This window comes from Zonotrichia albicollis, chromosome 28, assembly GCF_047830755.1.
Source record: "Zonotrichia albicollis isolate bZonAlb1 chromosome 28, bZonAlb1.hap1, whole genome shotgun sequence".
Classification (NCBI taxonomy): Eukaryota; Metazoa; Chordata; class Aves; order Passeriformes; family Passerellidae; genus Zonotrichia; species Zonotrichia albicollis.
The window spans coordinates 1,146,773-1,173,892 of record NC_133846.1 but is presented as its reverse complement, the minus strand read 5'-3'; the positions used below and the strand labels follow the sequence as shown (position 1 = coordinate 1,173,892).

At 47.8% G+C, this 27,120-nt stretch overlaps 1 protein-coding gene across 1 annotated transcript in view; it reads left to right on the top strand.

Moving 5' to 3' along the window:
* Nucleotides 1-5,815: 5,815 nt before the first annotated feature.
* The window catches only part of IPO9 (importin 9), a 40,808-nt gene continuing 19,503 nt past the window's right edge, over nucleotides 5,816-27,120 (top strand). The window contains exons 1-9 of the mRNA XM_014270922.3: nucleotides 5,816-6,021; nucleotides 15,508-15,569; nucleotides 16,159-16,245; nucleotides 17,766-17,967; nucleotides 18,436-18,524; nucleotides 18,830-18,916; nucleotides 20,545-20,664; nucleotides 25,414-25,514; nucleotides 26,794-26,852. Of these exons, the coding sequence (XP_014126397.2) occupies nucleotides 5,871-6,021; nucleotides 15,508-15,569; nucleotides 16,159-16,245; nucleotides 17,766-17,967; nucleotides 18,436-18,524; nucleotides 18,830-18,916; nucleotides 20,545-20,664; nucleotides 25,414-25,514; nucleotides 26,794-26,852 (958 nt within the window). The 5' untranslated portion in view covers nucleotides 5,816-5,870. The remainder of the gene's footprint in view (nucleotides 6,022-15,507; nucleotides 15,570-16,158; nucleotides 16,246-17,765; nucleotides 17,968-18,435; nucleotides 18,525-18,829; nucleotides 18,917-20,544; nucleotides 20,665-25,413; nucleotides 25,515-26,793; nucleotides 26,853-27,120) is intronic.

Sequence of the window (27,120 nt, the reverse complement as noted above, 5' to 3'; positions counted from 1 at the left end):
TTCACTTTGGGGTGGGCTCTGCTGTGTGCCCTCTGCACATTCCTCATCCTCAGGGAGGGTGATGAGGGCAGAACATGCTCAGAGTCTGGGAGGGTGAGCTGCCCCTTTCATCCCTTCTTTTGTGCACCCCAGATTTCCAAAGGCTAAACCAGAACAGGGAACAGGTCTCTCTCACCTCATTCTGCTGCTTTTCTTTATTTTATTTATTTTTCTAATGTAGCAACCAAATACATCAAACCTCCCTGGATTGCTCAAGTCCTAACTATTTAATAAGAATAATCTATGGTTTCTCCATTCATTTAATCATAAAACAGGACAAAAATGAAATTACATAACCCTCCCTGTGGATTTCAGGCTGAAAACTCAGGTTTAAATCTTGTTTTGCCACGTGCCCAGATCCTGAGGTTGTACCTGTTGTGCCACCTTTAGTCCATGGGATGTTCCTGCATTGTGTGATACCCCAGGAGCATCAGAACAGCCCAGGGTGCTCACACAGCACCTGTGACTCACCCAAGGAAGGCTCAGGGCTTTGATTTCACCCATTCAGGTGCTGCAGAGATGCTCCAACACCCCAGGGAGGGCTGGGGGTGTTCACCTGGAGCAGAGAAGACTCTGGAGAGACCTCAGAGCCCCTTCCAGTGCCCAAAGGGGCTTCAGGAAACTTGGAGAGGGACTTTGGACAAGGGATGGAGGGACAGGACAAGGGAGAATGACTCGCCATTGCCAGAGGGCAGGGTTAGATGGGATATTGGGAAGGAATTGTTCCTGTGAGGGTGGGCAGGCCCTGGCACAGAGCCCAGAGCAGCTGTGGCTGCCCCTGGATCCCTGGAAGTGCCCAAGGCCAGGCTGGGCAGGGCTTGGAGCAGCCTGGGACAGTGGAAGGTGTCCCTGCCATGGCAGGGGATGGAATGGCATGGGCTTTAAGGTCCCCTCTAACCCAAACCAGCCTGGGATTCTGTGATTCCATGAGCTTATCCTTACAGAACACAGAATTCACTCAAAGACTCTCCATCACCCAGGCTTTATAGAAGATAAAACCAACGTTGGGGAGCATTTGCTGAGTGCTTGGGCTGCTCCAGGGTCAGTGCAGCTCAGGGAATTGGGGCTTCCAGCAGGGGTTCAGCTGCCAGGATCCTGCCAGGGCAGGGAAAGGATGGATGCTTTGGCTGCAGGAGATAATCTGTAAGACACAACTGCACGTGTCACACAGGATTCAGGAAGGAACCTTCTCTAGAATGCACACACAGCAATATAAGGAGCTGAGACAGCTCTTCTGTGAATCCAGAAATGAGTGTGCTGCTCTGAGAGAGGGGCTGAAGTACAGCCCTGACAAATGGCCATACACTTCATTTAGAAGGGAACAAATCTCACACTGAGAGCTCTCCTTGAGGATGTGAGCACCGCAGTCTATGAGGAAACAGCTCCTCACTGAGAGCATCAGTGGAGATAAAAGTGTGTCTGGAGGAGGAGATAAAACAGCCACAGGAGAAGAATGGAGCTGCAGGTTCAGCTCTCAACTGCTCTTAGAGCCAGACAAGACTGGGATCAAGTAGTAAAAGGAAAATCTAGGATCAAGGAAAAAGGCCTTGGGTAGAAGGAACAAATATTTTCTACCCAAAGGCCTTGGTAGAAGGAACAAATTTTTGTCTTTTATGACAAAAAGAAAAGCCCATGTGAACATGCGATGGACTGCCAGGTCCAAAATTCCACTTGCTTAGAAGAATGTTTGCTCCAAGGTGTTTGAAAAGAAATAGTGAGGAAATAAATTCAGAGGTGCAGCTACACAAAGGCTCCTTGTGGACCTCAGTTTTTCAAGTTCTGAAAAACCACTTACAGTAGTGTTTTAAAGGAATTTAGCTGTTTGTTTAATCATAATACTGATTAAACAATATTAAAACACAGATTTTTATATCTCTATATATAGACATATATAATTTTTATATATTTATATGTATGTAAAAGTGTGTGTGTGTGTTTGTTCATTGTGAGAACTGAGCTTCTAAACATGTAAAGTAAAAGCAGCAGCCCTCTGTCTAAAGCACATGGAATTCACTTGAAGAGTCTCTCCATCATCCAGGCTTTATTAGAGAAAAGATAAAAGAAGATAAAACCAGTACTGGAGAGTGTTGTTCAAGTGTTTGGGCTGCTTTGGTGTCTGTTGGGATTTTGGCTTTTTATGTTTTTGTTACTGTCTGGAGTTAATTTTAACCAAGCAGGGGACAGGCTGGGCTAGCACCGTCTAACCCAGCTGATCCTTTCCTGCTCCATGTGCTGCCCTGATATTTCTTGGGGGATTTTTGCTTGTTCCAATAATCCCATGCCACCTTCCTGTGGGGTCTGCTGGGGATGGGTCTGTGGGGGGAGCTCAGAGCTGTGCTTGGAGCTGAAACAGCAAAGGCAGAAACAGGGAGCTCACCATAAAACACCTCTGCGTGCCAAGAATGTCTTTTTGTGGTGAGGGAAGTGTCCTCCCAAAGAAGGGGTGACAGCACTGGGGTTGGGCTTGGAGACCAAGCTTGTATTAGACCAGCAAGCTCTGAGTGCTGACTTTGCATGAGGGATCCCTGCAGAAACCTGTGAAGAGCCTGTGCAATGCCCAGACAGGTGGGAATTCAAACTTGGAAAAGCCTGGAAGATCCAAAGAAATGGAGTTTCTACAAATACAGAAGGATGAGCTGGCACATTCAGGGTGGTTATGCATCACTTCAGCTAAAAGGAGCTGGGCTAGGCTGGCATTGCTCTGGGATACCCCTCCTCTCACTAAACCTCATCCTCTTTCATTGCAAAGTGTTTGTAAAGCAGAGGAAACTGTTGCCATTGTGATAATGTTTGTTCCTTCCTAACAGATACTTGCAGAGATGTGTCAGATCTGGCGCTGGCACTGAGAGGCAGTGAGAGCCTGCCGGGATGGGGTCAGAGAACCACAGACTCAACAGGGCTGGAAAAACCCTCCAAGATCCTCAAATCCAACCATTCCTCCAGCTCTGCCATATTCACCACTAAACCCTGTCCCCAGGTGCCAAATCCACACATCCTCTGAGCACTCCCAGGGATGGTGACCCCACCACTGCCCTGGGCAGCTGTGCCAGGGCCTGAGCACCCTTTTGGGAGGAAATTTTCCTTCATACCCAACCTGAACCTCCCCTGGAGCAACTCAAGGCTGCTGCTTCTTGTCCTATCCCTTATTTCCTGGGAGAAGAGATCTGGAGCACCTGCCTCACTGATTGTGGTGCAGCAGCAGCTCACTTATGTTTTCCATTAGGCTGAAATCCTGGGACAGTGCAGAGATGAGTGATGGCCCTGAGCTTGCAGAAGTCACACATAAAAATAGGTATTTATTCCTCCAGCAGAAGCAGCATTTTGGATTGGGAAGAACAGGAGTGAAAAATCAAACATTCCCCTTGCAGAGACCTCTCTGGGGCCAGCAAGGACAGAGGAAGGGCAGGAGCTCCCTGGTTGCTTGGGGCAGGGCCCAGTCTGGGTGGGGCAGTGTGGCTGAAATGTGCCCTCCTCTTCTACAAAAGTCCCAGCCTGTCCTGGTTGTGGCTGTGCCTCTGGTTGGGAGTGGCCTCTCTGTGCTGTGCCAGGGAGAGCAGGTCTTGTCTGGGGTATGGCCCCTGCTCCTGTTTATCTGGGGGGAAAGGAGTTGGCCCAGCAGCCCAACTTCTGCAGAAGGAAATCTGACTTCATTCTTGGGAAGTTTGTGTGAGATGGGAATTGATTGCTCTCACCACAGCTGCCCAGGCTGTGTCTCAGGTGAGCACAGAGGAGCTTCCAGAGGCACTTTGTGTCCCCTCTGCCATCTTTGCTGATGTGAAGCTGCCCTTGCAGGAGCTGCCCAGGCCTGGAGAGCAGGCAGGAGGGTGAGGAGGGGACTCCAGGGGGGCTGGGGGCTGATGCTGGGCACGTGGGTTCTGCCTTTGGGTTCTGGTGCTGGTGTGAGCTGGCAGAGGGGCAGGGCTGGAGCTGTGGGGCTGCAGGATGGGGGCAGCAGGACACTCCCTGAGCCTGCAGGGAGCTGAACCCAGGCTTGGGTTTGTGTAGGATCCCAAGCTGCTCCTTCTGCTTTTACAGAAAATATTCAATCCAGGTTGCAAAAGATTGGAATTGCAGAATTGCAGAATCCCAGACTGGCTGGGGTTGGAAGGGACCTTAAAGCCCATCTTGTTCCACCCTGGGCTGTTGGAAAGGACACTTTCCTCTAGATAAGATTGTTCCAAGTCCCATCCTGGCCTTGAACATTTGTTATTAGACAGCACAAGAACAAGAGTGAACCCCAAGTTCTGCTGGTGGCAGCACATCAGTGACCAGGTGCTCACTTGATAAACTCCAGAGCTTTCAAACAGGAGGAGCTGTGGGCGAGGAGAGCATCCCTCACCATGGACTGGGATGCTGGTGGGCTCTCAGAGGAAAGAGGATTTCCCCCAGGATGGAGATGGTCTGAGTGCAGAAGTGCATCTGCAGCAGCTCAGGGCTGCTTGGGCAGAGAGGGTGATGAAACAGTGCCAGGGGCTCCTGTTGGAGTCCTGTGCCTGCAGGTGTCCAGGGGATGGCTGGACACAGCACTCTGCTCTGGGCTGGTGACAAGGATGACCCAGGGAAGCTTTTCCAGTCTGAGTGATTCTGTGATTCTCTGAACGTTGCTGCCAGGCTCATCCATGGCACTGAACTGTGTCTGTAAACAAATCACTGTCACACTCCTGGGGATTTAGTGACCAAACCATTCCTGGATACAGAAAACCTCACAGTGTTTTTCCCAGTGTGTAGGAACTGCTATCCCCGCCCCAAAACACAACTCCGTCACCATCCCCAGGTAAGAAACCCACTTTGTATGGGTCAACACTGCTTTTTAATACTTGTAATGCTTTGCAAAATTGCTTACACTTCCTAAATAAACAGCTGCAGAGAACACAGGTGGGCTCCTCAAGGCTCACACTGGGTGTTCACCAATCTGTGAGCTGGAAGAGAGGTTGTGGTGTTTCCTCCCTGTGCCTGCTCCCTGCTCTGGGGGCTCCACAGGACCCTGGGCACTGCCTCGGTCCCTGCTCCCCCTGAGGCATCCCACCCTTATCGGGGACAGAGCAGCCGCGGGCCCTGGATGCTCCTCCTGGAAAAGGACAAAAATCAGTCCACCAAAAATCAAAGCTTTATTAGTAAATCACACACTTGTCATAGAAATTGCTCTGTTATTCCCTGATCTACTCTATAAACCCACGGCAATGGGGTTTGGATATAGGGGTAAGAGGAAAGTGAAGAGAGAAAGGAGGAGATTAATTAAAGAGAGGGAGAGAAATCAATCAATCAGCAATCCTGGCTCCAGCACGTTGATCCTGCTGTCCGCTCCATGGGGTGTGCAAGGTGCTGCCTGGGGGTTACATTTTCTGGGCAGGTTTCCCCAGGTCTCTCGTTCCGTGCAATGAGTTCTCCTGCAATGAGAGTTCTCCAGCAGTGAGTTCTGCCAGCCCCTTCGTTCGAGTTCTCCTGCGCTGTCTCGGGGGCCGTGAGGGCTCTGACCGTGCCCAGCCCTGCCCGGCCTGGGCCCAGCCGGGAGCTTTGGGCCAGGGGAGCGCTGCCCTGGCCCCGCAGGGTCCCTTGTGCAGCCCGTCCTGCCCCTCCTGCCCGGGCTCTCGGCATTCCCGGCCCCTCCTTCCCGGGTCGGGCATTCCCGGCCCCTCCTGCCCGGCTCTCGGCATTCCCAGCCTCTCCTGCCCGGGTCCGTCATTCCCGGCCCCTCCCGAGCCCGCCGCCATCCCCGCCCCGCCATGCCCGGGTCCGCCGCGCCGCCAGGGGGCGCAGTGCGCGGGCCCGGCGCGGCCCCTCCCCCCGGCGCGCGGTGCGTTTGGCGCGCGCGGCCCGCGGAGGGGGCGGCGATGGCGGGAGGCGGCGGCGGGCCCGCAGCCGGGCCGGTGGCGCAGGGGCTGAAGGAGGCGCTGGTGGAGACGCTGACGGGGATCCTGTGCCCGGTGCAGGCGGTGCGAGCCGCTGCTGAGGAGCAGGTGAAGGTGCTGGAGGTGACGGAGGGTGAGTGAGGGCCGCGCTGAGGGGATGGGGGCAGCCCAGGCCGCCGCCACAGCCATTCCCGGTACCGGCGCCTCATGGCTGCGCCCTGGCCTTGGCCGACACTTCCAGCCCCGTCGCTGGAGCCGGCGGGAGGAGGTGGCTGTGGCTGCTTTCCTGCCGGCTGTCGGTGTGTGCCCCGTGTCTCTCCCGGAATCTCAGAACATTTGGGGCTGAGAGGGGCCTTTAGAGATCATTCAGGCCAAGCCCCTGCCCAGGGAGGGTCACCTGGAGCAGGTGACACAGGGACACGTCCCGGGGGGTCCGGAATGTCTGCACAGAGCGACCTCCCTGGGGAGCTGTTCCAGCGTTCTACCTCCCTCAATGTGAAGTTCTTCCTCATGTTGAGGTGGAACTTCTTGTTGTTTAGTTTATGGCCATTGCTCCTTGTCCTGTCGCTGGGCACTGCTGAGAGGAGTCTGGCACCAAGCTCTTGGCACCCGCCAAAGTGGAGGTGCTTGTGTGGATTGCTGAGATTTCCCTCTCAGTCTCTTCTAGACTAAACAAGCCTGGCTCCAGAGGCTCTGCTCACCAGAGGGATGCTCCAGACTACTCATCATCCTTGTGGCCTCACTAGACCCGCTCCAGCAGCCCCGTGTCTCTCTCCGGAGCAGCCCCTGCCCCTCTGCAGGGCTCGGGGCCGCAGGGACGGGCTGGGCCCAATGCAGCGGGGCACGGCGGGCTCTGCCCTGGGCACGGCGGGCTCTGCCCTGGGCACCGGGGCAGGAGGGCTCTGCCCTGGGTGATCTGGGCTGCTGTGTGAGACCTGGGCACCAAGGAGCGCTCTGAGCTCACCAGGGTGGGCCCTGCAGGCTGTGGCTCTGGGTACCTTGGTCTACCTCAGCTGGAGCCCCCAGGATTGGTCGCAGGAGGGTCATGGAGAGCCCTTCCATCTGCAGACCCTGCCCTGCTGCCACAGGGATCTCCTTCTCCTCTGGGTGTGTGTCCTGGTGTGTGCCCATGTCCTGCACGTTGTCATCTGTGCATGGGGTGTTTGAGGCTGGGTGTGGCCAGGATGTAGCTGTGCCCTCATCCAGTGTGAAACTCCAGTGACAGAGCTCCACTGTCTGTCTGGAAAGCTGAAGACAGTGGAGCTGGATAGCAACTGACCTATGGCTTTGGAAAGAGAGATTCTAAATGAGCAAACATGCCAAGTTCAAGCAGTGTCTCTAATCATTCCATTAGTCTTTTGGCCTTTTTATGGTGGCACTAGGTTAGTTCATGCACTGGCTGCTTTTTCTGTGTGGAAGATACATTAAAAACCTATTAATGCCAACATTTTATTTTGCTTCAGCCCAAATCACTGGAGTTTGTAGAAATCAAGGGAAGATTTGCAGATGATCTGCTGTGACCAGAGCTGGAGAGTGCAGCACTGCAACCCCAGGCCTGAAGTTTTGCCTGTGGCCTGGCAGCTTGGTGGGCTGCTTGTTTGTGGACCCTCCTGGAAGTTTTGCCTTCCCTTTAGTCTGATTGCGCTGTTCTGAAGGTGTTTTGTGAAGTGTTTTGTGAAGCTCAGAAGTGTTACCAGAGGCAGTTTGTGGTGCACAGAGGGAAGGTGTAAGGGTGAGACAGGGTCAAGAGTGGTGTTGTGATTTTGCTGCTCTGGGAGTGAAGGCAGGCAGATTGTTTGATAAAATTTTGTTGTGCATTCCCTTAAAGTGCTTGTACCACACTCAGCTTGGCTCTTCCTGGCAGTACCAGGAATTCTGTGTGTAGCCCCCACAGCTCTTGGAGTTTCATGGAGTGGTTTGATGCCATTGCAGCAGCACAAGTCTGGAAGTGCTGGGAGCTTCACTGACCATGGAACAGCCACTACTTCAGTGGCAGCTTTTGCCCAAAGAGTGTGAACCTTTCCACAGTTATTTGGGTGACAAATTCCCAGAGAAGAATGTGTTCTGAGGGTTCTGGGCAATGGATGTCCCTGAGGAGCCAGGCAGGGCTCAGCCCTCTCCCCCAGGGCTCTTACACCACTCCTGGGCTTCCTGGGGGGTTTTGCTGCCAGCCCAGGATGAGCTGCAGCAGCAGAGGGGCTGAGTTCAGCAAAGGCTGGGGGAATTGCAGCACTCCTGCATGAGGGGATGCTGGGGTTGAGGGGTTTTCCACTGGGGAAGCAGGAGGGTTTTGGGAATGGTTCTGACAGCAGCTTCTGCTAACTATGAGGAGATTGTCAGGAACTGAGAGGTGGGAGAGGATGAGGGATAAATGGGCACAAACCCAAAACAAGAGGTTCCAACTGGATATAAGGAATTTTTAAGCAGATTGTCTGTAAAAGCTGTGTTGTTTCCATCCTTGAGTATCTCCAAGACCTGCCTAGAAAATCTGAGCACCCTGATCTAATGCTGCAGATTCAGTTTTGATCATGGGGGTTTGACTGGAAACCTCCCGAGGTTCTTTCAGGGAATTATTTTGTACACCTTTGATTTCTGCTCTTGTGCTAGTCAAGCAGCATGGGAGGAATAAGCCATATTCCCCTTTCTGTGCTGTCTTTGGTATGGAGAGGCTTGCAAAAACCAAGAGGAGGAGCTACATGAATTTGGTGTGTGCCAGCACCATATTACTGAGGTAGAGAAAAGTAGATCATGGGTGTCACAAGTACTTTAAAAGACCAAAAAATTTATCATTAAGCAGCTTGAAGGTGCTGAAGTAGAAATGAAGGAATAGGAGAGAGTACAAGTGTTGGCACTTTTAATGCAAAACAGAGGAAAGTAGGGCAAAAAGAGATTGAGGAACTAGTTAAAGTCATAAAAACTTAAAATGCTTTCAAATGTTGCAGAAGCAGAAAAGATTTCAGAGGTGTTCAAAGCCAGTGACTTTGAACAATACAGAAGGACTGCAGAGGAACCAAATTCCTTGTGCTGATGTTGACTTGCAACATTGAGGAGCCTCTACAGGAGACACATCAGGGAATCCATGTCAGATTGAAGGCTGAGTAGGAGCAGTTCCACTTAGCAGTGCTAAAGAATGGATCTCCCAGAGTTTAGAGGGACTCAGACATTTAATTACTGTGCAAATGTTGGGCTGTAAAACCTGCCACTTAGGGACCAGCTTCATACTTACTGGTAAACATGGGACAGCCTTAAGTGAGGGCTCCAAGGTGAAGAGCAGCAGGGGCTGGTACAGGGGAGTGGTACAGGGGTTTTGCACTGTCTGTTCTGGTTAAAATTCAACAGTTGGAATGAGAAGAGACAGACACATGAAATTGTTGTGGCAGAAGAATTGTTTGAAGGAGCCCTGGGACTCCCAGAAGGCTCTTAGAAAGTTCACTTGCTGAAACTTTTTTGCAGAAACTGAGCTCCTGACTGGCAGGGTCAGGAGTCCCAGGAGAGGCTGAGCTGCTCAGCACATCTGTAAATGGTGTGGACAAAGTTGCTGATAGTGCTGCTCAGTCTGGCCAGAGTGAGAAGCAGTGGCACAAATGACAAGATGATTTCACAAGGTGGGGTGAGTGCAGCCACAGAGGGTGTAGCTGGTCAGTGTTGGGGGAAGGGGAGCCAGTCCAGATAATGCCCTAAAAAGTTATGGGCGGTTCTGACCATTGTCCCTGGGAAAAGAAATCCCTTTGTCTGTGTGGAGAGGTCCCTGAAAACACCCAATCACTGCCCTGTCATGCTCCAATGAGCCAAATGGACCGTTAAGGAGGGAACAGAGAACAAAGCCATCAGAAATTCCTCATGCTTCCACAGCCAGTGCTGCATGCATTACTGCTCCTGCAGGGATCAAGCAGGGCAGCAGAAAGGCAGCACAGACACACAGAGGTGTGGAAAAGCTTCTGGTTTCTAAGACATAATTCATTGGCTTTTCTGCCTGGGAAAGGGTTAGCAGAGATGAGGGCCCTGAAATAATAAGCTACAGAGAAGGTGAGTGAGGAGGGATTGTTTGTGACTTTTCATAAAGCTGAGATCACAGAATCATGGAATATCCTGGGCTGTCAGGGGAAATGGATCTGAAACAAGCAGAATTAGGCTGTTGCCCCAGTGTGCAAACTGTGAAATTCATTGCTGCTGGATGCTAGAAGTCGAAATTGTTTTAAAATGATTTAACATTTGTGGAGGAACAAACTCCTCAAGAACCATTGAACACAGGGGCTGGATGTAACACCCACTTCAGGAGGTTCCTAATGCCAGCATTCCCTCGGGGGTGTTGGGGCAGCACTGCTCTGCCCCCACCTCTTTTCCTAAGCTGCTCATGCCTTGGGTTGTGTAATGTGGTTGGGCCAATGCTGCTGTTGGCTCTCCTGTGTGGTGTGTGCTGCTCCCTCTTCCAGGCAGGTTTTGGCCAGGTGAGGAGGTTCAGGTGTCTGCAGGATGCAGCTGAGCTCCCTGCAGCAGGCTGGCAGTGGATCTGCAGGTGCTTTACAAGGAGATGAGCAGCAGTGCACAGCCAAAGCCTCTGGAACAGGCTGAACTGTTCAAGGGGACTGTCCTGTCTCACTCCATCCACCTGCTCTGGAGGAATGTGGGATGGCTCCTCTGGATTAAGGACATGGGAGCAGTTTCTTCCCACCATGTCACCCTTTGGCAGCTGCCAGATGTCCTCAGCAGCTCAGCCTCTCACCTGCTTCTGCCTGTTCTGTCTGCTGAGCAAACAGGCACCACGTGGCAGCTTGGGGATGGGAGATGCATCACTGTTGTCTCTGGAGAGAGGAGAGCTCACCTGGTGACCTTTGCTGGCTCTAGATTTTAGTGGAACATAAATAAAATAAAATCAATGCTGAGACTGCAGGGGGAAGGCAGAGAAATGAGAGCTGCTGCTGTGAGTGTGTCTGACTTGGCTCCACTGTGGGATCAGTGTGTTGCTGGTGAAGTGAGGATTCTGTTCCCTTTATCTGCTCCATCCAGGTGCATCACACACCACCCTGATGGTGTGCACTACTGCCAGTGTCATATCACCTGAGGATAATACCCAGGGTGGAAAAATGGTCTCCTCTAGGTCCTACTGTATTGGAGAGCATGTGTGGAGCCCAGGTGATCTCCAGGAATGCCAGAGCAGGAACTCTGAGGAGTTCAGGTCCAGCAGGAGGGCTCAGACTGCTGGGAATCACAGACTTCTGAGTTGGAATGGACCCACAAGGATCATCCAGTCCAACACTGTTGAGTGGCTTACACCCTCTCTAAATTATGTGGGTAAGGAGGTTTAATGGCAGCTTCTCAGACAGCTGGACGACTCTGTTTCCTGCTTGCCAGGTTAGATTGCAAGTTTGATGCTTTATGGTGACTGTATTTAGTTTCTGAGCTGTCAGCTCTTGTGCTCAGGAAACGTGGTAGTGAGAGATGAATGGCTCCAGGCTGGAGATTTGCCTTTTTTTTGCCTGTTTTATGTGTTTCTGTGTGTCCTTTTTGCAGGTAGAAAGGCATCCTAAGGCCATCTTCAGCATGGCTTGTGTTGTGACACCCCCTGTGTGAAAAGGCACCTTCAGCTCAGTCCTTTACAAGGTTTTTTGCTGCCAGAAGCTGAGATGTGCAGGTGGCTGTGAAGATGGTGCTGACCCTGGCAGATTGACCCCTGTGTCAGTCTGGGCATGGTGACCCTCTTGTCCATCTTGTTTGAGACCAGTCCTGTCCAGGAGACAACCAGTGCTTTGGTTTGGTGTGATTTCAGAATGGAGTCTGGCTTTATGGGTCTTGTGAATGTTCTTTCACTGTCTCCTCTTCCTGAGCAGGTGGCTCAGCATGTTCAGTTTGATGCTTTAGAACTTGTTGATTCCCTGATGGTGTTTTATGGTACAGTTTGTGTCAGTTTGTACCAGAGCACCTCCAGGTACCATAATGGCACAAATCACATTGTGTCACTTGTGCTGCCCTGGTTCAGCACGTTCCTGCTTGTGGTCAGCTCCTTCCCAGCAGAGCTGCTTTAATATGGCTCAGGAGGGATTGCAGTGTGGCCTCAGGTACTCTGTGAGTCCATGCTTTTGTGCCATAAACCCAAGATTGTTTGGAAGGAGAGATTCTGGACAATATAAAGACATGACCACAACGTGTGGTTTTGTGGTGCTCTTGTGGCTGCAACTTCTATTGTGGTAGAGTGAGTGATGGGCAGAAATGAGTGGAAATCCTGTGGGTGGCTTGAGCTGCATTCTTGAGGGAGTAAACTTTAACATTGAACTGATTTGTAGCAGGGAGGTTGAAACAAGAAATGGCCACATTGCTACATATGATGCTGCCTGTCAGTATCAGCCACCACCCTGGTGTTTGCTCTGTGAAATGCTGCAGGTGTGTTGAGTGTAGAGAGGAGTTGTGAAGAAGGGTTTCAAAGGAGATACCTAAAACCAGCACAGCTTCTGCAGAAGAGTGACCTCAATCTTTCTGTCTTTTGCTGAGAAATGAGGAAAATATGAATGCAGTTTTAGAGGTGGCTGACAAAAGGAATGCTTTTGGAGCAGTTCTTGAGCATCATGATGGAGGATGAGGAAGTTCCTCAAGGCAGCACATGTGTAGAGTGTCACAACTCTGGCTCAGCATTGGATTCTTGCTTGGTGTTTCCTCCTGTCTGTCTGCAGCTCCTCATTTCATTCTGTGCTGGTCTGATTTTGTGGCTGGCCCTGCTTTGAGCAGGAGATTGGACTGGGTGACCTCTCAAGGTCCCTTTCAACCCAAGTTGCTTTGTGATAATGTGACTGAAAGCCAGTCCTGTGGAAAATATCTGTGCCTGTGTGGCTCAGGACCAGGATGCACAAAGGTGGGCAGGTATTGAGTAAAGGGAGCTCAGTTTCTGGTGCTGCTGTGGGGGTGGTGGTGAGATCCAGGCTCTGCAGACCAAGTGTTGCTTTAGTTTGGAGTGTCAGTGGCCATGGGCCACCTGGATTCACCAGGCTGCCACAGCCCTTTCTCCAGCTCACCCTGTCTCTGCCCTCAGCAGAGACAACCAAAGGGACTTTTAGCAGCTCCTGAGCACATCCTTGCAGAGCTGGACTTGGTCAGTGCTGACCCCTTTCAAGGTGCAAAGATTCACTAGAAACTTCTGCTCATTTATTCCTTCCTACTTGGTTACGAGTAATTTTTGGTTTCATGTGGCTTAGTTTGGCAAAAATGTTGGGGGTGAAGAGGTTACATAAACTGGTGACATGGTAGATAAAGGAGAAGAGTTTGGTTTTATTAATATTGAGGTTAATGAAGAGGAGAAGCAGAGCCAGTAGAAAATGTTTGCCAAGTGCTGTCTATGCCAGAGCACTTAAATAAAGCTTCATTAAAAGCTTCTAATCTTTGAGGTTTACAGACTTTATCTTGGGGAGAAGACTTGGTATTTCTTATATCTCAAATTTACAAAATATAAGTGGAGGAATTGCCTATCAAGGTCCATTTGAACTGCATTTACCCATGATGTTTCCAGCCAGCTGAGAAAGAGCCCAATAATAAACCATCCTTTGAGAAAAGAGGAGCCAGTGAGCTGTACAAGGATCAGTGTAATGTCAGTCCCTGGAAATATTCTTGGAGCAGCTCCTTAAACAGCTTGTCACTGTCTGTAACAATAGGATAAAGAGCTGCTACACAGCTAGTACTGTTTTATGTGATCTGTTCTTGATAAATCCCTCTGATTTTGGTTTGACAGGAGAGCTGGTTTATTCCTTAAACAAGTGCTGGGTGTGAGTGCTCTGAATTCAGCAGGATTCCTGATGGGAATTTGCCACAATGGTAATTTCTCAGTTGAGAAGATGCAGTTTTGTCATATTTTTAAGCAGGACATCAGGCTGAAAACCTCTGTGTGTGTGGGGGGGGGTGTCAGTGGTTATTGCCAGACCCAAGGGGTTTGCAGGACAGAACTCTGGGTCACTGCAGCTGTGAGTGGGTCTGGTGTCCCAACAGTGGCACTGCAGTCTGCCTGGGGAGCAGAGCTAAGGTGTTGGAAAATGGAGAAAGTAAATATTGTAAATCACAGGCCATGATTAAACCTCCTCCTGCTGCCATCAAACCTCCTTACCACATAATTTGGAGGACTGTGCAGACCCTGCTCCTCCCTGTAGGGTGTAAGCCACTCAACAGAGCTGGACTGGATGATCCTTGTGGGTCCCTTCCAGCTTTCCAGTGTATGCAGAGAGAATACATCAAATGCATATATGTAAACAAATTAAGGATTGTGAGCTAGAATACTCAATTGTAGCTGTGTGAAGCAGTTGCAGTTACTCTGGCTGCTTTTATAGCTATTTCTACCCTTTTTAGCTTTCCATTTATACTCCTTATACCCTTCCAGCTTACCCTTTAAAGATGGGGCTGAAATGCAATGCCACACTTGATCATGGAAATCACAGACAGCACACAGAATAATGACTGCTTCAGTTAAGAGAAGTATTTTGTTAAGTACATCTTGGAATGAGGCTCCCTGCTTTCACAGCTGGGATAAGAGGGTTATTTTCCTCTTTCCTAAATGCATGATCTATGAAGGAAGGGTAAGGAACTGGGTATGTTCAGTGTGTGCTGTGGAAAGTGAGAGGCAATTATCTCCCAACCCAGAAAAGCCTCTTAGCAGTGAGGTGGGTATTAGGAGACACTCAGGCATTTGTGAAGCCCTCAGATGTGCTGCTGAGGGAAGTCCCAGAACTCCTTTTAGAAGAGTTTTCAGTCAGTGTTTGTCAGGGATGCTGTCAGCACGTTCAGCCTGTCTGCAGGAGGCCGGGTGTGCTGACAGGGCCCCAGGGCACAACTGCTGCTCCACAGCTTCTAAGAACTGAAACATCACAAATGTGTTTCTTAAGCAGACTAGTGAAATTAAATGAAGTATTTAGGCCAGTTAGCAGCTGCCTGGAACTTCAGATTGCAATTTTAAGCAAATTTATTGAGTTGTATGGATTTACCATATCAGAGCAGCTGCACTTCCAGGCTTTTATTTCCTGTGCTCAGCATCAACAGGATTGTTCCAAGTGTTTGAATTTTGCCTTTGCAATGGAGCTTGCCTGGCAAGAAGCCACAAGAAGCTCTGACTTTCTCTGGACAGATTCTTTGCAGGAGAAGGTTCCCCAGCCCTGGGGGCTGTCCAGGCAGTGCTGCTGTCGCTGTCCCAGGCAGGGATTGCTCAGGAGGTGTTGCTGTGTCCTGGGCACTGCTGGGGCACCACTGGCACAGCTGAAGGGATGCCTGCACAGAGGCACTGCTGCCTTACTCCATCCTGCATCTTTTCCATGCATCTCTCCTGTAGAAACTTGAGTAGTGATTTTACATTATAGATAAGACTTTTATATATGTATTTAAATAATTTGCTAGTTATTAGCCTGCATTGCAAAATGTTTTGCCCATGAGAAAAGAAAATAAGATGCCAAGACAATAAATGAAATTTTTGTGGAGAGCACAGGGGAGAATTAATGCTTATGATTTATTTGAGTAGCTGTGCTTTGGAATTGCCTTCTCCTTCCTGCATATGAGTCACTCAATTGGTATGATGGCCTTCTCCAAAAACCTTTATGACTTTTGCTGTGTGGCAATAAAAGTTACAATACCCATATTTGGGTTTTTTTCCTTGCAGAATTTGGTGTTCATTTAGCAGAACTGACTGTGGATCCTCAGGGAGCTCTGGCCATCCGGCAGGTGAGTTTTCCTGGAAGTGCAGAAAGAATTTAGATGGAAATTTCCTTGGTTTTAAAAATATTCTTCCATGTTTTCAGGTGAGAAAATGAAAGTAGCTTTCTGAGTCTTTCAATATTATTCTAGTGTTATACTTTAACATTTTTTGAAAAATTTTTTTGACTTAATAAACCTGGTGCTGAGACAATACTGTACTGGAAATGGACTCAGCTTAGGAGGTGGGTGGTAGACATCAGCAAGCAGAAGTGTGGCTTCTCTTTGCAGAAACTTTTTCTGGAGGTGTTTTCCTCCTTGGAAAGGAAGTTTTGGCTCTATATTTCTTTAGTTACTTTGTGACCTGAGTCTTGTGCCTTTCTAGGGCTGCTGCCTTGGGTCAGTGCTGTGCAGGCCATTGCTGCTCAGTGCATCCCAGCAGTTCTTTTTACCACAGTAACTTTATGGTCCATTTCATGGATTTTTAGCATTTTTGGCAAGTCCTGCTGCCCCTCTAAAAGAAGCATGATGGGACAGGAGGCTGAGCAAATGGGCCAGGGGTGATCCTTGCAATGGTCCCAGGATGTGTCCCTGATTGCTGACCTCTCTCCTGCCACAGCTGGCGTCCGTTATTCTCAAGCAGTATGTGGAAACTCACTGGTGCTCTCAGTCTGACAAGTTTAGACCTCCAGAGACCACAGAAAGGGTAAGACTTGGTTTCACATTATCTGGTTTATCCATCAAGAATCTGAATTCTTTAGACAGTTAAAAAAGTACCAGCACCCATGTGTATTTTGAGGATTAATGGCTTCAGTTAAGGTTTTTTGACAATTTGCACTTCAAAAATCTGTTTTCAGTTGCCGAAAACAACACTGGGCTTGAGAAGCTTGGGCTGCTTCCTGTAGGGAAAGTTCAGCCACGATGCTCCTGTTACTCTCAGAACAAGACTAGAAGAAAAGCTGCTTCCTGAGTTTCACCAATACTGATTCTTTTGGAGATTTTGGAGATTTGCTAAATCTTTTGTTGTACATCTTGGGACTTATTTTCCCATGACAAATTTTAGTTTAAAGCTGCTGTGTTTCATTGAGGATCTGCTCAGCAGGAGTATTTAACAGCTAAGATGGCCAGATATTCCAGCCCTTTCCACTCTGACTGTTGACTGGAGCATCTTTCATATCTAGAATATGATTCATCCCATCCAGAGATAATTACTTGAATTATGTCCCAGAAGTGGCTTTTGTTTTTTCCTGTCCCTTCAGGGCTGGCTGACTGTTCTTGTTTACTGAAGTCTTCCAAAGTAAGCAAACACAGTCCCTGACACTGGAGCTGGGATTTATCTCAGCTAACTCTGGATGTTTTCCATGGAGATCTGTACATCCTGTGTAGTTGCAGCTGTGTGCTGTTTACTCTGTGCTTGTCTGATGCTGTGTGTGAGATGATGCTATGTTAAAACACAGCATGAAGTTTTCTCTAAAAAATCACAGAGTGTAGTGTGTGAGAGTGGTTTTGTCTGGAGTACTGCAGTAATAAGGACTGATCAGACAAACAGGGGGGTTGGTATTGTGAGAGGACAGGAGGTTTTATATCGATTGCTGTTGTAATGAAGTTGATTGCTCCTAGGATTGAAGAGATACCAGGTAGGTGTAGGGAGAAGATTACGAGGTCGACTGAGGCTCCAGCATGAGCTAGGTTGCCAGCCAGTGGAGGGTACACTGTTCAGCCTGTGCCAACCTGCTTCGACTGTGGAGGATGCTGGGAGCAGAAGGAAGGATGGAGGAGTAGTCAGAAGCTTATGTTGTTGTGGGAATGCTATGTCTGGGGCTCCAGTTATTAGAGGAACTTGTCAGTTTCTGAACCCTCCAATTATAATTGGTATAACTATGAAGAAAATTATTACGAAAGCATGGGCCGTGACAACTACATTGTAGACTTGGCTGTCTCCTAGAAGGGCTCCAGGTGGGCCTAGTTCTGCTCAGATGAGGAGGCTTAGGGCAGTACCCACTAATCCAGCTCATGCACCAAAAATTAGGTACAGGGTCCCAATATCTTTGTGGTTAGTTGAGAATAATCATCAGTTATTCATTTTGTAAAACGAAAATTCATTTGGATGAATTTTCCACGATGATTCATTTTGCATTTAATCAATATCAGGACGCAGCCATAGGTTGAGATTTTTTTAAATTGGATTGTGCTGTGGCTGTGCTGTGAATGCTGTTGTTTCCCCAGGCCAAAGTGGCAATCAGGGAGCTGCTGCCCAGCGGGCTGCGCGAGTCCATCAGCAAAGTGCGCTCGAGCGTCGCCTACGCCGTGTCGGCCATCGCGCACTGGGACTGGCCCGAGGCCTGGCCCGAGCTCTTCAACCTGCTCATGGAGATGCTGGTCAGCGGCGACGTCAACGCCGTGCACGGAGCCATGAGGGTGCTCACAGGTCTGTGGCTGCTGGGCCTGGGCAGGGCTGCTCTAGGGAGCTCTTCAGGCTTTTCCTTGTGCCAGTGTTGTGTCGTGTTTCATCCAAACTGAAGAAGTTGGAATTGTCTTCCTCTCTTCCCCTGGTGCCTGTTGCTGGCTGTGGAATTGTGCTCAGCTGGGGAAGGAGGTGCTGTGCTGCAGGTTGGAGCTCAGCAGGGACTTGGACTGTAACACCCTGTTTTCCAGATACCTGCAGTTTTTAGTGTGATATTTTCTGCTTGCCTTTGAGGATTGTCTCAAGTAGATCAGATGACCCTAGTCTAGTGAAGTGCAAATCAACATATTTCAATTCTCTTAATGTTTCCCAATAGTTCTGTTGTTGGTGTTCCCTAGAACCATTTTTTGGATTGGATTTCTTATAAGATTTGGATTCTTATAAGATTGGATTTCTTATAAGAACTTCTCTTCTTTTTTTCCATTTTTTTAGAATTTACCCGAGAAGTGACAGACATACAGATGCCACTTGTAGCTCCAGTTATTCTTCCAGAGATGTACAAAATTTTCACAATGGCAGAGGTTGGTATTGGTGGGAAATGAATTCCCATTGGTGAGAAATAATTCCCATTATTAAATTATGTTTCTTGGAACAGAGAAACTTCAAATTTAATAATTAAGTCATACTGCAGTATGACTTAAAGACTTAAAGAATTTTCTTGATGATATGATAGTTAATGACAGCTAATGTTTCAACAGAAAACTTGAAGCCAATAATAAAATAAGAGAATAAAGCTAAAGCAAAAATGAAATACTATTAAAATATAATTAAAGGAAGTATCTTGTGAAGAAGAATGTTGTGTTCCTGATGTTTAACTTCTGTCCAGGTGTATGGGATTCGCACGAGGTCACGTGCAGTGGAGATATTTACCACGTGTGCCCACATGATCTGTAACATGGAGGAGCTGGAAAAGGCAAGAATTTAACTTGACATACAAGATGCTTTGAATTCAAACTGAGTGAGGTTCTAAATAATTGTTAATATGGAAATGAAACGCTGGGAAATTACATATTGTGTCAGCTGGAATTTGGGGGAAGAGGCTGTAATTGAATACATGTAAAGTAGCTGACTCCCTGCTTTACATGCATGCCTTGATAGTGGGACTTGGTTTCCATAATTAAGGTTAATTTATGGTTTATCAACAGACGTGCTTGTAAGAGCTCAGGGAAGGGGGAGTCAGCATGGGGAGGAGATGGAGAATCATCTCTTTGTTTATAAATCTGTAACTTGGCTTCCAGCCTTCAGCTGAGCCCTGTCCCAGTCACCTGCCAGGCCTTGGGTAGCGAGGGACCCTTGGGCAAGGCTTTGGTTCCAAGCTCCTGGAGCTTCACTCTGTGCTTCAGGAGGTGCCTTGGCCTTGTTCCTGAAGGGGTGGGGGAAGCCAGACCCAGCCCAGTTTTGGAAGAATAGCTGTTAAGAAACAAACCCAGCAGTCAAGCAGCTTTAGATGTGAGTCTGCTGTCTGGCTCTGAGCACATCTGCATTGTAAATGGCCTTTGACAAGTGGCTTTTCCAGCACTCCCGGACAATAAATGGTTATTTTTAACTTTTTGGGGTGTGAGGATAGGGAAGGGTGACTCTCAGTCTAGTTTGCACAGGGAGCTAGCAACCCAGTGCAGACTTTTGGGAAGTTCTGGTAATTACATTGTGTCTGTACTGCCATGACAAGGTTATTCATGCACTGTATCACGCAGCTGATACCAGTATCTAAGAGATAGTAGTAACTCCTCTGTCTTATTCTGGAGAAGGGCTGAAAGTGTCCTTTACATTGAATACTAAACCTTTTCTATGAAATTTGAACCTTTGAAATTTTACTAGAAAAAAAAATTTGGACTCTTTTTCTAAATGGCATTTCCTAATTGATTTAAACATAGGACTTCCGTGTCCTGGCTCTGGATTTATGAGGAATAATCTCAATAAAATTATTTTGGTCCTGTATTACTTGCTCTGCCAAGGACTGATTATGGAGTGCTCTGACATCTGGAAAAATACTTGCTGCATTTTCCTAGGAAGAATCATCCTGTTAATCTTCAGGCCAGCTGTTGATACTCAGCTTGTTTGGTTTGGGGGATGGAGGCTCTGCAGGGAGATAAATGCCAGCCACAGGGTTTGGGATGATTGTGTGTGTGATGGAGCCACCCCAGGTTGGTTTTGAAGCCTGGAGGTGCTGGGGTGCAGGGTTCAGCTCATCAAATGAAATGATGGGGTGAGCACTGCTCCTGGGGCTCTCCAGACTGGATTGTCTGGATCTCTCTTGAGACTCCAAAGTGATAGGTTGGATGTGTGTGTGTTTTGTGGGAGCCTGTGCTGTGGGGTTCAGAAGAGTGGGATTCAGCTGAGCTTAGTTCCTTACCTAAAGAGAGAGCCCAAGTGATGCCTGAAACAGCTTTCATGTGACTTTGCAATATTCTGCAGTAGCCATGAGTTTCTCTTGTATTTTGTACCAGCAAAGTGCATTTGCTGTTGCTTCTAGTGCTTTACCTGTCAGATGTGGGGGTTCTGTATCTGATATTCAGCTGTGCTTGCATTGTCTGTAACCAGGGTGCTGCCAAGGTCCTGATTTTCCCTGTGGTGCAGCAGTTCACAGAAGCCTTTGTCCAGGCCCTGCAGATGCCTGATGGACCAACATCGGACAGTGGGTTTAAGATGGAGGTTTTAAAGGTGAGTCACTTAGGGCTGGTTAAGTGGAGAAAGGTCTGAATACCAACACACAGATGTGCTGGAAAACAAACTCAAGTGGCACATCTCCCAGTGTGCTCATGGGATGAACAGTGAAGGCCTTTGCCTCCCAGCACCATCAACAGTGAAACAAGTTGTTCATCTGTGCTGAAGATACCTGTGATGAGATCCATCCATGAGGATCTGTCTGTAAAATGATCCACAGGAATGTGGTCCATAGGACCATCTGTCTCTGTCATTTGCTGATCTAATGTAACTTGCATACGTCTTGGACATCGTAGTCTGTAGTTAAATACCAATCTTTTCTAAAGGTGCTGTAGAATTCTGCAGTAGGTTATAAAAGCTTATTAAGTGCAGGTGCTTTTCTGGAACTTGCCTGCTCTTTAATGCTAAATGATCTCTGGGAAAGAGAGATGGAAAGTCTTTGTACTGTGCTGCTTTCCTGCAGAGAGGAGATTGGCTTGGAGAGCTCTGTGTGCATGGGGACAGGGCCAGTGGAGACCCCTGTAAGCTCACAGAGCACTGGAGCTGTAGGGTGTGTGCCTGCAGCATGGGAGAGCAAAGAGCCACAAGCATCAGTTGCAGGATCAAATCCACATCTTTCATTTCCCTGCCTGTGTGCTGGGGTGGGCAGCACTCAGGTCAGTGTACAGGCTGGGCACTGAGGCCCATTCAGTTCCATGAAGAAAGCAATAAGGAAATTACTTAAATAACTGTCAAAAGTCAGGGTGACCAGCTTTGTGCTGAAGTGTCAGTGAAGGAGAGAGACAGGGAGACTGACTCAGTGATCAGAACCCCATTTTATTGTGGGATACAAACACTTATATACTTTTTCAGGGAGACTAGTGATGTGTACTACAATGATTAGGTTAAAATCACAAACACAAACTTATGCATATAACAACATCTCTTGCTTGCAGAGTTTAATGGGATTTTCTTTTTCTGGTAAACCCGTTTGATTTCATCTTCTTGCAATCCAGGTCTAATTTTCAAAGTTCCATTTGCTTTTGCCAAGGCATCCTGTTATCAAATTTCTTATGTTAACCAGTCCGAAGTCCATCATCTGTGTTGTATCCCCCAACATTCCAGCACTGAAGTAATGAAAATACCTGCTGGGAGGTGCTGTTGTGTTACACAGAGCAGCAGCTCCTGGGCTCTGTCCTGTGGAAGTTGTCTCAGCCCTGTTCAAGGCAGCAGTACTGCTCTGGGGTCCTGTGGCTTCTCAGTGAGGGCTGCCTGTCTTGTACTCCAACAGCTGAGCTGTTCTTGCTGTGCAGCACTACTGGAAAGCAGTTTGGGGAAGGATGTTGGCAGTTTCTGTTGAGAGAATGTCTCTGGTGAGTTTGTTTTATTCCTTTCCTGTGCACTGGGATTCCTGGGGCAGTGTTTTATAGGAACAGCAACATGAAAGGAACACTGCAGGGTATTGTCTTAATTTGAACAGGCTGCAGCTCAAGAATATTTGGATCTTTTACTCCAGATACTCACATTTGGATTGTTAATGAGTAGTGGTATTTTTCAGCCTCCACAGAAAGCAGTTGTAACTGATGGCTTCAGTCTAAACCAGGCCAGGCCAGTTCTGTTCTCATTACATCCATGCATTCTGCAGCCTTTTCTGTTATTTAAGTAAGTGCTTGCTGGCACTGGGCTCTTTGCATGGGTGTGTCAGCACTGGGCCCACCAGGAGGTTCTTGAGCAAGGTGACAGGCTGGGAAGGTCTCTGAGGAAATGTCACCTTGTTGTTGCTCTGCTCCTCAGCTGTGTGAGGGGCTCTGCCTTTGGCCTCTGCAGGGGAGGAGCAGCACAGGAGGATTTGGATCTGAATACTCTGCTCTGTATTGGGTGGCATCGATGGCAGCAGAGAATCAGTGTGCATTTAAACAGAAAATTCAGGAGATCTCCTGCTGACAAGTGCTTTGTAGGAGGCTCTTTTTGAAGAGATGAGTGTTCTGGCTATTGACTTAAGGCAGTTCATGGTTTTGTAACTTCAAGTTTCTAAGCTGATGATAGCAATTTTCTGAGGAAAAAAGGATTCAGGTGAATTGCCTTCACTTCCAGAGAAGTGGATTTTATAGTCATTGTAATGCAGAAGTAAGAAACCTTAGGGGATTATTTAAACCAGCTCTACAGATGAAGTCATTACAGGAACCCCTTGAAAAGCTGATGCAATGGAAGAGGGAATTGAGACTTTTTTATAGCACACTTTCAACCAGATGCAAACTCAATTCCATTTTCTTTTCCTTAATGAGGTGCTGTGCAGCAAATGATAGGAAAACTTTTTTTTCCTTTCCCTGTCACTTGAGAGCTTTGTACTCCAAGGCTCATGGAGTTCTTGATGGAAGTCAGAGTCAGTCCTGACCTGAGCTGCTGTGCTGTCCATGTCAGAGTGTTCTGCAGGACAGTGGCAGAAGGTGTAAGGAATGAATGCTATTGCAGTGTGCACCTCTGCCTGATCCATTGGACATTTATCCTGGTTAGGGGATTGAAAGGTTTGGATCACATAACGGGGAACCACTGATGGTGAATGTGTCCCAAGTTGTTCCCAGAGTAGTTACAAGTTTTTAAGCAGTTATCAGCAGAAAATCAGGGCCTTTTATCCTTGGAGGAGATGGGAAGTTTTGTCACAACAGAAATACCAAGTGTGAGGACTAGAAGGAAATACCCATGGGGTAATTTATTGTTGTGTTTGATAGTTCAGCATGAATTAAATGGGGGTCTCTAAGGATGACTGAGCTGCAACTGTGCAATTCTTGAATCCTAATTCCAGTGTTGAACCTGCTACTATTGATTGTTTTGAAAGAAACAGACTGATTAAACATGACAGGTGACAGATTTAAGGCAAATTTCACAATAATGGAATACAAATTGGAATACAATGGTGTACTTAGTGTGTGCTAATATATCAGGAACACCAATTAATCAATAATCAAAGCATCTTGCAGCCTTGCTGTTGTGCTTCTTCATTTGTGCTTAGAAGCTGTTCAACACCTGTGGGTCAGAGAAGTTATGCTTACATTTTTTCTGACACTGGAACAAATAACTAGCTAGAAAAAATAACTAATCAAAACCTGTTTGTTCTTGGATGGAAGATGAGGTGGGATCTGTGTCTTGGGACAAACTTCCCAATTTTATGAACAAGGTACTTCACCTGCTGCTTCTGAACTTTGACTGACAGTCAGCTTTAGCGTGCTCTCTAGTGTGTATTTTAAGCTTTTTATCCAAAAATGTGGGGATTTCTTCTCTGTTTAAAGATGCAGTCAGGAAGAGAAGCAATAAAAGGCTTTGGTAGAGTGACTTGAAGGAGCAGTGCTCTGAAGAGAGAAGGGTAAGGGCTTTCTTGAAGGATTAATAGGTGGTGAGGTGGTGGAGCAATATGTGGGGATTGGCAGGGGATCTGTGAAGCTGTTCTCTGAGTTCAGACAAGCAGTGGGAATTGGCAGAGTGAGGGGCCAGGGGTTGAAATACAACATCTGACAGGAGAGTGCTCTGTGTTTTAATGACTTGCTGTGCAGGGCTGTGGTGACCTTGCAAATGCAGCTTTCTATTGTTCCAACTGCAGAGCCATTGGGGAGCTCCCTTAGCACTCCAGCAGTGCTTCCTGCAGAGCTGGTTGGGTGCAGAGCTTGGAAACATTTGCCTGGGGTTCACATGGAGTGACATATGGAGCAAGTCAGTTTGGATGCTCCTGTGGCCCTAGGCAGGGTGTTTGCAGCAGTCCTGAGGATCAGATTCACATCCTTTGCCAGCACCTGCATAATTTTTTCCCCAGAGATTTCAGCATTATTTTCTGTAATGCTTCCTTCCAGCACCTGCCAGACTCATTCCCAAACCCACCTAACTGGGTTATTCCTGATGCCTGCTCATCTCCAATGCTGATATTAGATTGCTCTTGTTTTTCTGGAAGGTGAATTATTATTTTTTTGTTTCTATTATTATACCCAGTGCTGCAAACAAACCAGCTGCACAGAGTGATTTGTATTGGGTGAGCACAAACAGACTGACACCTGTGTGTCTGGGAGCAGCCACCTCTCAGGCAGTTTGTGAGGGGCTGTTCTGTAACAAGTGCAACACAGCTGGAGCTGTGCCCCTGGGGAGGAGAGGGGGGACTGAGAGCTCTCTCACTCCTGGAGGGTCCCACAAGGCTTTTGGCAGTGTCAGTGGAAGGGCTCCCCTAAGTCAGGATGATCAGCTTCATGACAGTCCGGGCACAATCCCCCGTGGAGCTGCTGGGCTGCCCCTGTGCTGGGCTGGCACAGCCAACGTGGGAAGGGCATTGATCTGGGTGGGTGTTTGCTTCTCCAGCTGCTCCCTGGATGTGCAATGGATGTGTTGCTTGCATGAGTAGAAGTGTGGAAAGTGGGCCGTAGTCTGGTTTTACATTACATTCGAGTTCTTTTTCTGGGACAAGACACTTCCAGGATAATTGTATCCAGACACTGATGTGCTTTGGGTTTGAGTCATTGTCTGACCACTGCATTGTGGCATTGTCTTCACTCCAGAGTGCCACATCGTGTGTTATCCCTTTGCTTCCCTGCCAAAGAGGAAGCACCAAGAGAAGTGTGTTGGTGAGTGTTTGAGCAAGAGAGGGGTTGTGTGGTCAGGAGTGAGAGGTGACCTGGTGACAGGGAGCCTTTGGGTGATATCAGTTGTTAATGAAACAGCAGCCTGTGATTTGAGTGTGCTGATGGCTTTCCCAGTTTCACTTTTGACTGATATTCTTTTTGGTTCCAGGCTGTGACAGCACTTGTGAAAAACTACCCAAAGCACATGATTTCATCAATGCAGCAGATCCTGCCCATCGTCTGGAACACCCTGACAGAAAGTGCTGCTTTATATCCTTGCTAATGAATGTGTTTACCTGGAATCAAATGAGACAAACTCAGTAATGACCTGACTGAGCAGGACAATTCATGCAGTGCTCTGCCCTGCCAGACAAGTTCTGTTACTTCTGGAGGCTCCATTAAGTTTCTTTTTGCTTAAATGTGTGTTGATATGCATGTGCCCTGTAGAACTGCCATGAGCTCTGCATTGTTTCTGGTACTTTTTGGTAAAAATTGTCTTTTTAAAAAGGTGCTGGTCACAGTGTAAAGACTTCAGGAGGAGGAGAACCAGCTGTTACCCTTGCTGCAGCAGAACTAATGGCTGATTGCATTTGCTGCACAAGCTGATTTGCCATTTGAGTTTTCAGTCAGTGCTCACTGCACACCCAGCTGTGTCAGAGTGGTCTGTGGGTGCATTGCCCTGTACTCGAAAGCTGACAACTCCAATCTCTCCATATTGTTTTTTCACACCCCTGTTAAAATACAGTGGAAGGTGTCCCTGCCCATGGCAGGGGGATTGGAGCTACATGGCCTTTAAGATCCCTTCCCAAATAATTCTGTGAATCTGTGAAAATACAAGGAGCTGCTTGTTGGATTTCTGATGGTGTGTTTCTCCCTCTCCTGTCCTGACCCCTACTACAGTCCAGTTGGTATGGGCAAACAAATTGGACTATTGTTTGCAAAAGGGAGAGTCTTGTTCTTCCTTGCTTTGTGTGTGCTCTGGTTCTTGTTGGATCTTCAGTTCACCATCCGCAAAGAAAACTCCTTCCTTCTTGCCCCCAGGTTAGTTTTCTGTCATTTTCCAGGGCTGGTGCTTGTGGAGAGGCTTGGTAGGGAGCAGAGCAAACTTAAGGTAGGATGTGGGAACCTGGAGTGGTTCCTCACCCTTGGGCAGCAGTGAGTGTTGAACTGGCTCACATCCCCTGCAAAGAATGAGTCTGGGGGGTTCTGTTCTGGCAAAGTTAACATAAATGAAGTTTTGGGTTACCTTGGTGAGTTTGATCTAAGTTAATCAAATAATAACAAAGATGTGCTGAAGTGATGTGTGAGTGGTCTGTGGAAAGTGATCTTTGAACTTGGGCAGTGCACAAAGCCAGGAGCTCCTGGGGACGTTGTCTGTGTGTCCTGAAGCACAAAGGACTCTACACAAAATCAAAGGCTTGAATGAAGAATGAATGAATTGGCAAAGAATGAAACCATCCCAAGTTATCAGCAATTTAAAGACAGGAGCAGATTAATTCCAAAATGTGTGTTGTTCTTTAGAAAAAAGCATTTCCTTAACTCCATCCACTTATGTGAGAACAGAAGTAAATTACACAGAGGAGGTGGAGGATCCTGTGGATTCTGATGGTAAGAACTTGCACTTCCCTTTTGCTATTTGAAGAGGAATGGAATTACCTAAATATTGCTGTCAAAACAGTGACTGAAACACCATGGGAGATTGTGCTAAAGGTGCATTTACCATGTTAGAATGTTGTCCATCACTTCTTTGCAAATTACTTGTGATTGTGTTCAATGGAGGCACACAATTAAAGTTTTCTAATGGCTAAAGGAGTGAGATTTTGAGGTAAAAGTAGTGGGACAAAAGAAAATCAAATAGGTTTTAGGTTGAGCTTGA